The following is a 16,094-nucleotide window of genomic DNA, read 5'->3' on the forward strand; positions in this document are numbered from 1 at the left end:
TTTTAGACAAGAAATGTTCAGATTTTTAAGCGCTTCTCTCACCATCGTCTCTGAAAAAGCAGTAACTAAATGTATAAATACATAAATTGTGTAAATGTGTAATTAACGCTGATTGTCATCACCATAAATATATAAATCACAAATTGTGTTTATTTAATTATTGATTTATCTACATTTTATTTATATTTACAAACTTTGATATTTATTTATCTAATTATGCATTTCATTTTATTCACACATTTATTTATCTATTTATAATTTTACTTATTTAATTATATATACCTTCATTTATCCATAGTGTAATCTACTGCTTATATCTACTTAATAAAGATGCCCCACCTGAGGTAGATCTCAATAAAAGCTTGTTTGTAACAATGGAATTTATTAATTTATTTAAGATTTATTATATTACTTTCATTATACTACATTACATTATTATACAATATATAGTTATATATTAATTAAGCATTAAATCCATTATTTTTATCTTGATCATTTATTTATTTGTATTCTGCAATAAAGAAAAAGACAAAAGCTCATCTGACAGCTGTAGTTAGTTACTTACTATCATCAATGTTTAGGCATCAATACTCAGTATTCATTCAATAATGACTTAAGTAATAACAAAATTCAGACAGGGACCAGTCAATCTCATCAGTGTGAACTGTATTATCGGTAAAAGTCACCACAGGACAGAAGTTCCATGCTTACGTTGATTGATGTCAACCAGAAAGTAAGTTTATCTTTGGGTTTATTTTGTCCAAAAATGACCACAGACGACTGGGTTCAGCAGGACACTTCAAGGTTTTTATTTTTTAAACACTGCATAAAACATTTCATGATTTAACATATATTAAATGGCAGATGATAGGAAAACATAGAACAAACATTATTACATATATAACAGAACATAAATCATGGCTGCTCAGTTCTTATTTTATCAGGGAATATCACAATCATCTTAAGTTGCTCATATTTTATATATACATATTGTACATGTGTGATGTAAGAACTGCTGGTATAAGAAACATTTTTTAATACACATCCTCTTGTTCCTTGGCCGTGTTCCTGTCTTTTGCGCTGAGTCGGGACATTTGGACTTCAAAGACTTTGTCAAATGCGCTGTAGTCCACACGAAACGCCCCTTTCTCCAAGGAAATGCACGACTCAAATCGGTGGCCCCAGAGGACCTCATCCTCTGTGTAGGATGTCCTCGCTTGGCAGGTCATACCTGCGACACAAGAAAGTATTAGAGGGTCACGTGAATGTAACTTTAGTGAAGAAAGAGCTGACAAATAAATTCACAACAGCATTCACACAAAGATATACACCCGTAATGTAACATTTTAAATGCTCGATGTCCGTTTTTATGAAAATACATTTTAAAATGCATCATCCCACACCATAACCATTAGCTTTGGTGAGCATTTGCAGGGAGCACCAAGACCTGCAATCTAATCACATTTTTTAAATAGTGAAGTTCTTTTTCCACGCATATATTTGCAGTTGTGTTGTATGTTTAGTTATAGTGCAACACAAAATAAGTGATCAGAGTTGATAGAACAGGACTGTATCTTGATGATCAGTGACCATGAAAAGGGTCTTTTCATCTAACCACAACTCCTACTAGATGCACCATTGACTATCCTTCTTTTAGGACAAATATGATCTAAAATACTTAGTTGGGGGACAGCACAGAATTTGAAAATACAAACCAGATGCTTCCACGATGCCCTCCAGGATGACAATGATCTCAAAGGTCTCCCTCTTCAGACGGTCAGACCCAACCTCCCAGAAGGGGCTGCTTTCATTGATGACGTGGGTAATGGTCTGCGGTTCCACCAGGAGCAGCCTGTCTCCCCCGGTGTCGTAGCCCAGATTGATTTCTGACTGCTCCAGTGGGATGAACTCGCCCTCCTTGGTCTGTCTGGACTTGATCAGCTTGGCCCGGATCTTGGCGTCCACCATGTGGCTCTCTCTCAGGTCACCGATGCGGAAGAGCATGCACAGCTTCTCGTCACGTTCACATATAACGCAGTGTTTGCTGAAGATCAGTGTCTGGGCTCTCTGCTGGGGCCGGGAGATCTTAACGAACATGCAGCCCACCATCAGAGCGTCGATGATGGAGCCGAGGATGGACTGGACCATCAGGATGATCGTACCCTCAGGGCAGTTCGCTGTCACCATCCTGGAGCCGTACCCGATAGTCCTCTGGCTCTCTAATGAAAGCAGCAGAGCTGAAAGGAAACCATCTACGTTTTCAAAGCATGCCTTCCACAGCGGGTCGTGAACATGTGCAATGTCGTCACGCAACCAGGCACCGAAGAAGTAGATCCCACCAAAGGCCACCCACGTGAGAATGTAGCACATAGTGAAGACAAGAAGGAACCAGCGATACTTGAGGTCCACTAATGTGGTGAAAATATCTGAGATGAAGCGACTTTTGTCCACAATAGGTCCCAGATTGACCCGGCACTTGCCGTCCTTGGTGACGTAACGCTGGCGCCCATTGCTGGCAGTGACGTGCAACGAGTCCTCATCGCCCAAAAGCTTACAGCGCTTCTTGTGACTCTTTGCAATGTGCAACTTCTCTATTGCAGAGATGGGAATGTTGCTGCTGCTGGTGGAGCCTCTCGATTGCCACCTGGAGCTGAAACGCTTGAGGTGTCTGCTGCGGTGCAAACGCTGAGGTTTTGGGATCTCTTCCACTGGTTCCAGAGGAGATGCTTGGATAGTGTGCTGCTGGGGCAGCTCTTGTTTGGCCAGAGTCAGGGCCTGAGAGAACTGGCCGCAGGGACTGTGGGCCTGGGAGGGAGACGGCTCCTGGGACAGTGGAATTGATGAGCAGTTAATGTTGTTCAAGTTGTGGATGAGAGAGGTTCTTTCAGTGGTCATCGTGGGAGCAACAGTGGATTTAACTGTAACCTGAAATAAGGAAAAATAACACATAATTTTCATAGACTGGGTTTCAGCAACAAAGATGAATTTTTAAACCACATTAAATTATAATTTAACTTCAATATATGTTGCACAAACTTTTAAACTCGTGTAAAATTAAGAAAGATTCAATTTAAACATCTCTTCAGTTTAGTTTTCAATTTAAACCTAGATTAAATTTAATTCTGTTGCACGGTTAACTTTTTAGCTAGCCAGCAAACATGATTCTTTTATTTGACTTTTTACCTAGGTAGCAAACACTGTAATGCCTTTTTTTCTTTTTGGCAAGCTAGTAAACAATATAACTTTTAAAAAACAGTGTGTGGGATTTAGTGGCATCTAGTGGTGAGCTTTCAAAATTGCAACAAACCCCCTTTGCAATATAGCTTTCATTATTTCAGCAGACTTGGGTAGCAACATCAATCTTTACTGAGACGCTAGTTTCAGCCAACCCATCACCCAGATGTTACAACAAGTATAACAACAACCCTACCCTTTGTAGCGTCCATGTTGTTTCCACATCAGGATTAAAAGCTCATGAATACACCGAAGTCAGAAGAACGACTTACCAACTCCGGAAATGGGATCATCCGAGGAGCACGTGAATGCAGCATTATTCTAAGATGGCGAAAACACAATAATTCTTATTTTCAGATGATTATAACCTAATGGAAACATACTTGTGAATATTAAATTTAATTTCTCACATATTCTGCCAATAGATGCCCCTAGATCTTACACACTGGAGCTTTAAAAATCTGCTATAGACATTTTTTAAGACATCAGAATACTCTGCTTTTAATAATCATTTGTCTCTGAAATGAAATTCCGTGAACATTGAATTAATTAATGATTCTTAAAATGACATTTACTCCTCCTGCATTGAAAAATCCCAAATCTATCAAGATAAAAATACTTTTAATTTCAAAAGTTGCTGCAAGTAACTGCTGCACTGCACAGCTCCTTCACTGAAGTCTGTTCTCACTGTATGTGAACTGGAGGCTTCAAGTTTCCACACCAAACTTCTGTAAGTTAGTGGTTTCTAAAGTAGCTGTGACTGATCAAAGACTGTATATAAAGATGGATGATCCATCTCAACTTCCTCCCATTGTACAAAAATTAAGCTGTCAATCATGACGTGAAACACTATTTAATAGCATCAAATTTATCTGACATGTAGTTTGACGTTTTAGCTTGTTCAGGGGGCGGGGTTTATGACTTATACTGCAGCCAACCACCAGGGGGGCGACTGAGATGACTTAGCTTCACTTTTGAGGAGCTGTCATGTCCAGCTTTATGTAGGGGATCATGTACAGTGAGCAGGTCGTTACTGTGTTGGGTCAGGGTGACTGAAATTTTCATTTTTGAGGAACTATCCCTTTAAGGTGAGCATAAAGAAGTGAAAACAGTCTAGTGTCAAACTTTGCACATACATGATTCTGCACAGTGAAGTAAAGTCAAAATAAGCAGAAACATTTGGAGTGGAGATGCATTTTAAAAACAACAGCTGTACCTTGTGTGTGTCAGCGGTGCAGCGGCTGGACTCTGGCTGTGGTCTGGGCAGGTACGCCAGCAGATGTTTAGCAGTGAGCGTCTGCGTCGGGGGGATGGAGTTCCTGCGAGGCTCGACCCTGACGGAGCTCCTGATGCGACTGTTGCACTGAACGTTTTGTAGCGTCTCTCTGCTGCACATCACAGTGGAGATCATTGCTGAAGTCTTTAAGATGTTGGTTACCCTTCAAGTCTGGCTTCTGTTTGAGCAATGAAATGAAATCAAATTAAAATACAGTTAGCTACAGAGTCACATGGCAGCTAAATCTCTCTTGTTAGTGCTGCTTTAATACTTCTACAATTGTAGAAACAGATAAGAACACAGTGATACTTTAGATAGTGGTGATGGCCCTTAACCTCTTATTAATATCCGTCCAAGATAAAAATCTCTGAGATACATTTTGATCAGCCTGAGCTGTGATGGTGTGTGATGATTTGTCTAAAGCAAATGTTGTTTTACGTCTTTATCAGCAGAACATGAGGTTCCCTCAGTCTGAAGTGGGCTGATCAGTGTCTCAGTCTTTTACTACACATGTAGGGATTATCGCTAATCCTCAAAATTAATCGGAGAAACACCAAAGAACACAGAGGATTTGAGAAGATTACTGACTGTATTTGTCAGGAGGCTTAGACAAAGTATTGTCCAGATGTGGCCAAATGAACTGTGCTAAATTCACTTGTCTCTTGTGAACATGTTTGAACAGCGACGGCTCTCACACAAAAAAAGTTGTCCAGGGGAGCCAATCAGCTGAGCAGGATTTTACTCAACAAGCAGAAGAGCTAAAAAAATCTTAGTTATCAGAAGGGGGAAAAAGAAATAAAGATCTAAAATCTATTCTGCTGGACCACTTGTAGTTGGTACCAACACAGAAGATTTGTTTTGACTTTGTATTTCCTGACATATGGAGGATGAAACCTGTCCTGTCTGTACAAAGACACAACTGACAAGAAAAATGTGGTGCATTAATAAACACACACACCTGTTATGACATCGGTATCAGCCAATAAAGGCTTTAAAATGAAATATTGGCATCAGTCTGAAATGAAAGATTCTGTGGAAAAGAAGAGGCAGGCTCTCATGTCTTCACTTCAGCTGTCCTGTCAATAAAGACATCAAAGCCCCAAAATATACAGTATATATATAGAAAAAAGTGTGCACACACGTCATGGGTGTGTGTGCAGGGTGGAGTTTTTTTTTTTTGGCCAGGCAAAGGGCCAAATCACATTCTTTCACCACTATTTAATTAAGAGGCATAAACACGACCATTACAATGAATTTGTGAAGACAAAAGGGAAACAGACCTCAGTGGAAAAAAAAGAAGTAGATTTCTCACTATATTTCATTTCTGCATCTGCAGGTTCACCGTCTCAATAAGAGGAGGGATAATAATGTGTTAATTCTACAACAGGACAAGAACTGTAAAAAACTGAGAAAACTTAAACGCTGCAAAGGCTTACGAGTTCACTAAAGGGATCATTTGTTGCATCAACTTAAGTTAAGAAGTTCATTTAAAGTGTGATCTAATGTCAAACTTGACATTACTATTAAAATATATTCATGTACTTAAGTTCACTCAAAAGTGCTTTTTGTCAAACTGAACAAGTCAACTTGATACGTCAAGGATTTCTGATGCAGTGCTGCTGATGTTTCCAGTCTGATTGGATCTTGGATTATGCCAGACGAATAGTATGGAGGTATTTTATGATTTATCTCCAGTTGTTTTTTTTTACGTTTGAAAACGTCAACATTCACTTCCATTGTTTGGGAGATTCTGCATCACTGTTTGGTGGACTAAAAAACTAAACCTGACCTTCACTCTGCATGAATTACAAAATTACAAAAAAGTAAAAACAGCTACCTTTTTAAATTTTCAGATTGTAATACTGAAAACATCAGAGAATAAAGACGTACCTCTGTGAAGCATCGCTCAAGATGAACACAGCTGCTGGCAGAAGTGAACTTCCTTGTTGGAGTCATCAGGTTTGATCAGATGAGGAGTGAGGAGCAGCTGTGTGACACTCCAGATGTTTGTCTCCTCCCCCCACTGAGAAAAGACTAAAAACGCTCAACCTAAAGCGGCGCTCATGCATGTGGCGTCTTTGTGTCAATGGACCGTCTCATAACATCAGGTCAGTTTATCACAGTTACATTTTAACATCAGGACAACTGTAGGACAACCTTTTGGACGTCACTAGCAGAGCTGCAACATTTACTTTAGTAATCAATCTAAAGAAAACTGCCAAGTATTTTGACAACCAATTAAAGGTCTCACACATTTTTAAAGTAAAATGTCAAACTTTTGTTGGTTCCAGCTTCTTACATGAGAAGATTTTCTGCTTTTCTTTGTCATTTATGATAAAAGTGTAACTGAACAGTCGTTGGGTTTTAAACTGTTGGTTTGACAAAAGAATTTGAAGACATCACTTTAAGCCCTGGGAGTTTGTGCATTTTTCACAATTTTTTTGAACATTTTAGAGACTAAACAATTAATTGATTAATCAATAAATCATCATTAGTTGCAGCCCTAGTCACTAGTCATTCTACTCATCGTGAACGAACAACTCAGGCTCCTGTTTGCATTCAAATACACACACACACACCTGGCAAAAAGCTCCAACACCACTGTGTTTGTATTTCTGTCCCTCCAGGATTTCACCAGCCTTTCTTCAGATTGTTGCAGCCTGATTTCATGGCAGCTTTTTTAATGTGTGCTGTCATGCTTTTGGGATTTTTATTTATATATTTATTTTTTTGCAATGAAATCATGGAATCTATTAAAAATTCAAGGAAACTCTGAGGCTCACAAGGAAAGTTCTGAGGCTCAGAATCACAAATATTCTGACAGAATGTTTTATTTGTAAATGAAGAAGTGCACCTTGGGAGGTATCCCACAAAGAAGAAAAACCTGTTTGGAGCTGAAACTGAGTCAAAACAGCACAAAAATAAAACAGAAATGTAAACAGAGCACTGATAAATGTCACTAAGTGACAAATGTGTTCTTTTTTTGTGCATGTGGCAAAACAAGAAAAGAAAATAGGGAATAATAAAACAAAACACTGAGTCGGTTCATTGAGATGTACATGTATGATATTTGTGCAGGTGACTGTTGAAGGACTGATATTTCCAGTATTGTCTCTTTGAAGTAATAGTTTGACATTTTGGAAAGTAATCTTATTTCCTTCCTTACTGAGAGTTAAATGAGAAGATCAATACCACAGCGGCACTGCCACAGCCAACCAAAATCATTTTTAAGAATAATTCAATTTCTTCTGTGAAGCCTATTTTTCCACAGAAATTGTAAAAGTAGAAGCAGTTGCAACATCTGTATAAGTAACATTATGTACTGACATTAAAACAATTTGGAAAAAGGTTCTGAAAAGTTGAATCTTTTGGTTTATTTGGACAAATAATAAATACATTATAGAACAGTTCAGTTTAATGGTTTGTACAAGAAAGTTCTTAACAAGAGATGCAAGGCCCAGGGTTCATTTGTTAGAAATAAAAATGGTTATTTGGAGGCGTTTAGATTGAAACAAAAATCATCAAACAAACTCCCTCCTGAAATGTCGTCAGTACAGAGAAGCTGGGAGATCTGAGACGAGCTACAGATGAAGTCTGATTAACAACGTGCAGCACAGTTAACTCTGGATATGACATCTCATGTCAACAGATGGCACGCCGCTGGTTACACAACGTCAGCTGGCTTTGTAGTGTTAAAACCACAAAGCTATATGACTGAGGCTGATGTAAAGGAGCCTTCGTGTAATCTCTGTAGGAATAATCACAGTCTGAGAAGGAACATATCCTGCAGATTGATTACAGCCAGCTTATATCCTCAGAGACAGAACCTCCTCCAGACAGAACAAACTGTTCAACCTGCATACAAGTAAATGTATATATTTAATGAAACAGAAAATGGAAATTAATGAAGGCATGAATCATATTTTCCTCAGAGGAAAAAGTGCTGTAGTATCTTCCTGTTGGTCATTTGCTCAGAGAGTCTATTTGATCTTGGTCAGAGCTACAGCTCTCCTCTCTGTGTTCTGAAACAAAGCTCGGATCAGATTCTTCACCTCCGAACTAGAGAACTCCACCGCCAGCGGACCTTTACCGTCAGCCCACCTGTGGAGAGGAATCACACACAAATCAGACCCATGGAAAAAAAAACATAGTATGATCTCACCTCTTGTTTTAATACTAAAGGTGCATTTTCTCATCATGTGGACTATAATACTCTGCACCACAAAGCAGCTGTATAATATATTCTTTCTAACAAAATGTTCTATTTAAATCCACATTTGTTGACATTAACTGGTTGATTCCACCAAGTCTGCACCACAGTTCTGATCCGTCCTCTGCACGGCTGCAAACCCCACCAGCAGCGTTTCAGCAGCGGAGCGTTCTGCCCGCCTGATTATGTTTACTCAGTGTTTTACTCAGATTTACTTGATTCGGTCCTCTTTCTTTGCTCTTTGTGCTTCTACCACGGATAAGCAGGCTACGTGGTTAAACAGTTTACTTTTTGTCTGTCTTTATGATCATGAATCTGCACAGGGTCTTTTATTTTGAAAACTAACCAGATTCTTCCTTCCTTTTCTGTGTCTGACTTTCTGCCCGTTCAATCTGCTCTTGTTAATTGACGCAGCATCCGTTAAAATAGACTTGGTGTGTATTTGAAGTGGGGTGGAAAGCTGCTTCTGGGACACACCGAGTTGCTGCTGGTGGAATCATAAACATCGTGAAGAATGGCTGCGATCAGATGCGGCTGACGGGCCTGATGGAATTTACCCGTAATGTTTGTGATGTATTATAGACATGGGCGTCAGAAAGCGTTAGTGAATAAAGTTTCCTTCTCACCTGTCGACTATCTCCTGCAGGTTGGCCCGCAGCACGATGACCAGTTCCTTGAAGGTTCCCCACTTCTTCACATAGAGAGGCACCTCCTCCTGATATTTCTTGTTCTTGTTTTCCTCAGCCAGAGGAATGAAGACCAGCGGACCCTCCTCGATGATGTTTTGACACAGAGTGTGGAGGTGCTCCCCATCCTCAGAGGAAATATCCTGTAAGCAGTTACATGAAAAATATGAAAAATAAAAGCCTTATAACCCCCGTCATCTTTAAGCCAGGTCTTATGTTAAAGCAGAGGGGCTGTGATTCTTTTAAAAAAGGACAAACCTCCAGCATCATGATTTTGGAGATGATTTCTGTGATGGCTGTGTTGAGGAGGTTGCCCATTGCTTTACAATAGATGCTGACTGGTAGAACATCCTGCCACACTGTCCCCAACTGCTTCAACTGATGGATAACCTGCAATCAATCAAACAAACAATCACTGCAGGACTGAGAAACACTTCATAGAGTAAAAAAATATATACATAAAAAATAAAGCATTGGATGCAATAGAGCCTCACAAATGACCAACTGAAGGAAACAAATTTACATTTTATTTTGAAGGCCTCCCTTCTCACCTGTCTTACTGCTTTACTGGCTGCGATGTAGTTGTCTTCATCATCCAGGTTGCAGAAGTTGTGAGCGGTGGAGAGTCTCTCCAACAGTTCAGCTCTCTGGACGTTCATCTGTGCTAAGAAGCACTGAGCACCTACAAGAAAATAACAAACGTGTGCTCAGCATGTTTCACAGCAATCTGAAGATTAGATATTAATATTTTGCACGCAGAAGTGGAAATAAGAGAAAGATAATAAGTCACCAAAACAAATGGTGACTTATTATCTGTGACCCATCAATGTCTGTCTAATTTCTGTACTATATTTTATGGCAATGTGAGCAACAGTTGTTTACCCAGTTTCCTGAATCCGGGCACCATGTCAACAAACGTTGCAACGCCCTCGCTGAGAGGTTGCGGCAGGTGAGCTCTGAAATGGTGTCCCAGGGTGAGCAGGTGGTGAGCCAGGTACATGCAGTTGTTGTGCTGGATGGCGGCCAGGTGAGGGAACTTGAGCAGGTTCTCCCTGGATGGAGCAGCGGAGAAACAAGAGACAAACATTTACACCTTCAGGGGAAAAGTGCTGGTTTGATCTGCTGCGTGCTACATGATGGAAACATGCTTACTTGTGGTACGTCGGTACAACATCATAGAACAGCTGGAAGACGTTTCTCACAGTGAAGAAGAGTTGTAATGCGCTGAAAAAAAAAACCCAAAAAGACTGATGATGCTCCCTGTCTGCTGGACTAATAAAAAACAATAAAGAGATGCATTTGATGTGAGCTTGACTCGTCCTCAGATCTAAAGGTCAGGGTCGACACAGGAGTTCAACAGAGGAGGCTGTTAGTTCTCTGACCACAGTAACGTACCATTGCGTGGAGCTTCCCACAGCTTCACACAGGGTGTTGAGTGCCAGCTCCATCAGCTGCTGCACCGACTCACTGATGCGACAGGCCGGCAGACACAGACTCCACGCAGAGAGCTGCTTTGTGTTCTCCATTACCACCTCCTCCTTCGTGGTGTCTTGCTTCGCCTTCACCTCTGAACCTGGAGCGGGCAGCTTAGGAAGACGCAGCTTGTAGTCTGGTGTGATCTAACAGAAGAAGATTGAAAACATGGAAGCAATCAAACAAGAAAAAATGCATTTAGAGCTTTTCAACTTAAATTTTACTGAAAAAAAAAGTAAACCATGTATGTTTAATGTTTCCTGTTTGACATTTCAGGTCAGAGACACTCGACCGCCGCTCACACGTACTTTGACTGTGTTGTGCATCTTGGAGGTCATGAGTTTGCGGGCTGCCACGATGACATCTTTACACTTCTTGCTGGCAAAGTGACAGTTGACGTCTCTGGCGTATTTGAGCAGGTCTGTGGAATCACCCTGCAGAAACTCCATCTCCTTCAGAGACTTCTCAAACTCCTCTGTTTCCTTGATCACCTTGTGTGCGAACAACAAAAAATATATCTCTCATCAACAGACACTACAGTTACACAGACTTAGATAAATGTTTTACAATATCACTGTACTATACAAACTGCTGTCAGGTCCATACAGTGTTGTATTTCTCCAGCTGGCTGCTGTTGGTGGGGATGGAGTAGACAAGACACTCGTGGATGATGCAGTGGGAAATCTCCTCCCAAATCAGATCCCCCAAGATGGTCGAGAGCTTTTTATCACCAATGGACACATCTGAAAAATAGCAGACACTTGACTGCCTTTCTCAAGCTCATTGTGGAATATTTCATTTCACCAGTAAGATCACCATTTATAAATTTAAAACCGTCAGCCAAATCAAAGTGACACTGACAAAACTTTAAAGGGATAGTTTGTCACTTATTGATAATCAGTGTATTACCCAAAGTAAATGGCAGTCAACATGCCGCCAAGTTTGGAGAAGCAGCAAGGAATTTAAGTTTAAGAGTGTGGTGTATTTAGAATATTTTCATTGCTGTCATGGAAGCTTTTTTTCGTCAGGAAACAGCTGTTATAGAAGTCAAGTTTCACTCCCTCGCACTCAACCAAACTCCTTTTTGCAAAAACAGTAATTTTATCTCACAGAACACAGGAGTTGCTGGGCTCCCTCTGCCTGAATCGGTTAGTTTGCTTGTGTTATTGGTGAATCCAAACTAAGACCAAAGTCACACAATAACACAAACAAACAAAAAAACAAAAATGATCGGGACAGCAGCAGACCAGCAGCTCGTGTTCTACGAGGCAAAATTACTGATTATGTCCCTGGAGGCTGGTGGCTTTGTAGAGGGAGATATTTGGCTTATATAATTTCCTGCTGAAAAAATCGAACTGATGGCAAGGTGAAGCAGTGAAAACATTTTCAATTTAACATACACTTAAAAACTAGTATTACATATTAAGGTCGTTAAAATACATTTTGCTGGTGACTCTGTACACAGCACACAGGTACTCCTGCTAGTTCTTCAAACTAGAGGCCTGCTGACTGACTTCTACTGCAGGTAATACACTGACCCCACACAACCACACTTCTAATAATCAGAACTATCCCTATGATATATATTTTAATAAGGGCCCAGCCATACTGTACCTAGCAGGTGTGTGTTCAGCGTCTTGAGCACCAGCAGCAGTTTGCTGTAGACCTGTGAGGGAGTGGATCTCTCTTCTTGGCTCTCCTCCAAACACTGTAAGGCCAAGACGGTTCCCTCATCCTGCTGCTCCGTCACCCTCACTGACAGTGACGGGTACATCACCAACGGCTTCAGCATCATCTTCAACAACACCTGACCTGGATGGCGACAACAAAAATTTGATTTGATTTGATTGATTTGGACCTTAGATATCTTGTGTTTCTGAGCTAGGACGATGGCTTAATTAGCTGATGGTACCTTATTTGAAATACATCTGCACACTGATAAGTTAGAAGAAACTACAGCCCAGAAATTTCAAAAAGAAACAGTGTCTCCTCTGTAGTTTTGGACAACAAAACGTCACATTCAGTACATATGTTCTCGATTCTCTAAAGATTATGGTGTTAGTATCACATTCACTGGAATTAAGTATCTGGAAAATGTGAAAACATATAATATAATTTGCACAATATAATTTTATGCTCCAAAGTACATTGTCCATAAATAACATGTCACTGAACGCATCCTGATTTTGTTATACACACACTGAGGGACTCTAGCAGCTAGATATCAGTACAGCATCTCTATATCGGGTGAGTGGTGCTGCTTGCTCTTACTGAAGAGTTTGATCTTGTGCTGAAGATCTCCCTGGATGGCCAGAGCTTGCAGGACGCAGCGCAGCAAAGCAGGCGGTTTTGGTTCTCCTTCCTTACTGCAAGCATGACTCAGGTTCAGTTCCACCTTCAGGAAGGACTTCAGACCTGCAGACTCTGGTGGGACACAACCAATAATCACTACACATACCTCACACTCAGACAGACTTGTTGTCATGTTTTTGAAATATACAAAACAAGAAATGTCTATAAGTGAACATTGGTTTGCAGCCTACACAATCTCCAAAAAATTCAAACTGAGCATGGAGTGTATTTTACGGTTGTGGTAGTACCACATCTGACAAACATATTAAACCAGCTTTCTGACAAAGTCGTACCCTTTGAAGACGGTAACCTCCAGATGACGAGGCCCTTCCATTCATCTCCCAGGTGGTAAATTAAGTTTTCTCGCTGCACTGTCAACTCAGAGCTGAGAGCACTGAGCAACGGCAGCTGAGAAGTCTTCCAGTCCTTCAGTGATTCCACACTGGCTCTCGCCTGGAAAAAAAATATTATCATCATCAGTCACCAGGTTTGTGCAAAGAGTCATATGCATGTAGCATGTCAGTAATATAATTTCTCCCCTACCAGTGATCTTACTTTAAAAGTGTGATGTACTTATATTATAAAAGGTGTGTAAGCTGCTCTTACCCGTTCCAGCCGGTTGGCTGCATCAACATACTTCTTGTCCTGTAAAGCTTTGTTGAACTCCTCAATGGCATTGTGAAACTGAGTCACAGACAAGATACGACAGACACATTCAAAATGCATGTTTAAAATACACCTGTGTCTCTGCTAATACAAAGGGCCAAACTTTTATTTAATGTATGTCTGACACAAACCTCTTCTGTTTCTTCTTCAGAACAATACATATAACAGCTTTTATCATGACCTCACTTGAGACAGAAATTAACACAAAACTAAACAGAATTACAATCAGTTTTTCCCCAAGAAAGTGCTTTGCAAGATGTAGATAAGATGAGATGTTTTTAAGATCTTATGTTCATAATCTGGTGGTAGGAGTCATTTGGAAACTCCCTGATACTGTAAATTTGTGAGTAAATATTAGATTTTATTTTACCTAATAAACTGTCATGTATGTTGTACCTCTTTCAGGTGTCCGAGCATTGTTATGATGACTGTATTTTTCTCCAGCTGTTGCTTCAGCTTTGCATACTCAGTCACAGCCACGTGGATATTCTGCTGCACCTGAGTCCAAACACACAAACATCATCAGTTGAAAACTATGGAACTGCTGGTCTGTTCTGTTATTTCAGGGCACTTGGTTCGAGTATTGTTTTAATTTAAAAACAGTCCAACACACACACCTCATTCTCAATACAGTTTTTAAGGACATCCATTTCTTTGGAGACCTCATCAACCTGTACCATCAGTTCCTCGGCTCCTTGAAGACTGGGTAGGAAATCAGTATACCTCTTGTTTATCATGTCACAAACTTCTTCCTATGAAAATAAAAGACATGAAGAAAACAGAGGTAACAGATACATGGTAATGAAGTATACCTTTAGCTTTAAGCCCAGAGTATGACTGCTGCAGTTTTATGTAAAATTACAGCCAGTATTGTACGGCTCTGAGTATGTCATAAGTCTCGTCCACCTGTAAAATAGAAGTTGATGTAAATATATTGTTTATTACACTGGTCTGTACACATGATGGCTTTACACGGGCCTGAATACTCATTCACAGAAAATATGGTGTTATAGTGTTTTTATCCTAAACTGATTAATTGTTTCATGTCACAAACTATGGCTGGTTTACTCTACTTCATAACAATGTTAACATGGGAAAAAACACATCAACAAAACAACACAGAGACAACATACAGCTATACTGATGATGAATCACAGCCAAGTTAAGTTCTTTAAAAACTACATTCAATCAGAGATATTCCATTTACAAAAACACTACTAACAATAAAGTACAATTCATTAAGAAATAAATACAATACAATAAAGTGCGTGTATGAAAGACACACGTGTCATTGTGATACTGTTATTATCTGAGGCAAAGTTCTCTTATGTCTCTTTAATAACTTTAACATTTAGATACTTTGTCCTTGACGTTTCTGGGAATTAATCAACAGCAATGGAGTGACTGTCATTTTTGGCTACTGAGATGCAGTCATGGTGAACTTCATCCAATAAACTGCCCAAGGCAACACTAGTACTGTTGATATAAAGCTATACTATTAATATTACTCAAAAACCTACTGCTGTACATTTCTAATGAAAGTATTGAAGCCACGTCGTCAGATGTCAATACTCTACACCACATATGGCTAACAGTTAGCTAACAGTCTTGCTAACAAAACTGCACTTCATACTCTGAATTAAACTAGCCAGATAGCGGCTCTATATTAGCTAACGGTGGCTAATGTTTATTTACAACCAAGTGATGTTTCAGGGAGCGCCGTAAAAGTCTAGCTAATGTTAATCGAAGTACTAATGAACTTTCATGTCTTTCACTGTTACCGCTAACAGCTACCGCTAGTTCAAACTTTACTTAGCGCAACGTTAGCTGATGCTATGCTAGCTAGTGGATTACCTTTGTATCTTCCACCTTTCGCGACATTTTACTTATTTTCCCGGACAGGTCCTCTTTCTCCAGTTTGCCAGAGCTGGCGAGCACTTCAGTCACAAACGACGCCATGCCGTTAAGGTTACAGTAATGTTATAATGTTCAACAAAACTGTGACAGGTCAGCACAACAACAACCCGGGACCCGCCAGGTGGTCTGATTGGCTCCGAGACGTCGCCGACTGGATCCTCCACCCACCTTCTTCTTCTTCGTTTTTAATTTGATAACAGATTGTCACCAAACCGAACCACTACCGCCACCAAATGTTACAGGACTGTATAACATGCCTGATGTAATACACGTATTTCTG

General features: G+C 40.0%; 2 protein-coding genes across 2 annotated transcripts; both read right to left on the reverse strand.

Moving 5' to 3' along the window:
• Positions 1-897: 897 nt before the first annotated feature.
• On the reverse strand, positions 898-6,553 carry LOC146319521 (G protein-activated inward rectifier potassium channel 3-like). Its single transcript, XM_084730095.1, has 4 exons — positions 6,401-6,553; positions 4,451-4,688; positions 1,716-2,925; positions 898-1,231 (listed from the first exon to the last, which is right to left on the reverse strand). Exons 2-4 carry the CDS (start codon positions 4,643-4,645, stop codon positions 1,035-1,037), a joined length of 1,602 nt encoding a protein of 533 aa, XP_084586221.1. The 5' UTR covers positions 4,646-4,688; positions 6,401-6,553; the 3' UTR covers positions 898-1,034.
• A 1,306-nt stretch (positions 6,554-7,859) lies between these two features.
• On the reverse strand, positions 7,860-15,958 carry zw10 (zw10 kinetochore protein). The gene is made up of 16 exons (XM_084730096.1): positions 15,752-15,958; positions 14,515-14,649; positions 14,294-14,395; positions 13,838-13,915; positions 13,515-13,684; positions 13,151-13,353; positions 12,494-12,691; positions 11,486-11,622; positions 11,188-11,370; positions 10,802-11,025; positions 10,559-10,630; positions 10,289-10,458; positions 9,958-10,088; positions 9,665-9,796; positions 9,347-9,549; positions 7,860-8,611 (listed from the first exon to the last, which is right to left on the reverse strand). Exons 1-16 carry the CDS (start codon positions 15,854-15,856, stop codon positions 8,491-8,493), a joined length of 2,364 nt encoding a protein of 787 aa, XP_084586222.1. The 5' UTR covers positions 15,857-15,958; the 3' UTR covers positions 7,860-8,490.
• Positions 15,959-16,094: the final 136 nt, after the last annotated feature.

This window comes from Lutjanus erythropterus, chromosome 11 (genome assembly GCF_056507025.1).
Source record: "Lutjanus erythropterus isolate fLutEry1 chromosome 11, fLutEry1.hap2, whole genome shotgun sequence".
Taxonomy (NCBI): Eukaryota; Metazoa; Chordata; class Actinopteri; order Lutjaniformes; family Lutjanidae; genus Lutjanus; species Lutjanus erythropterus.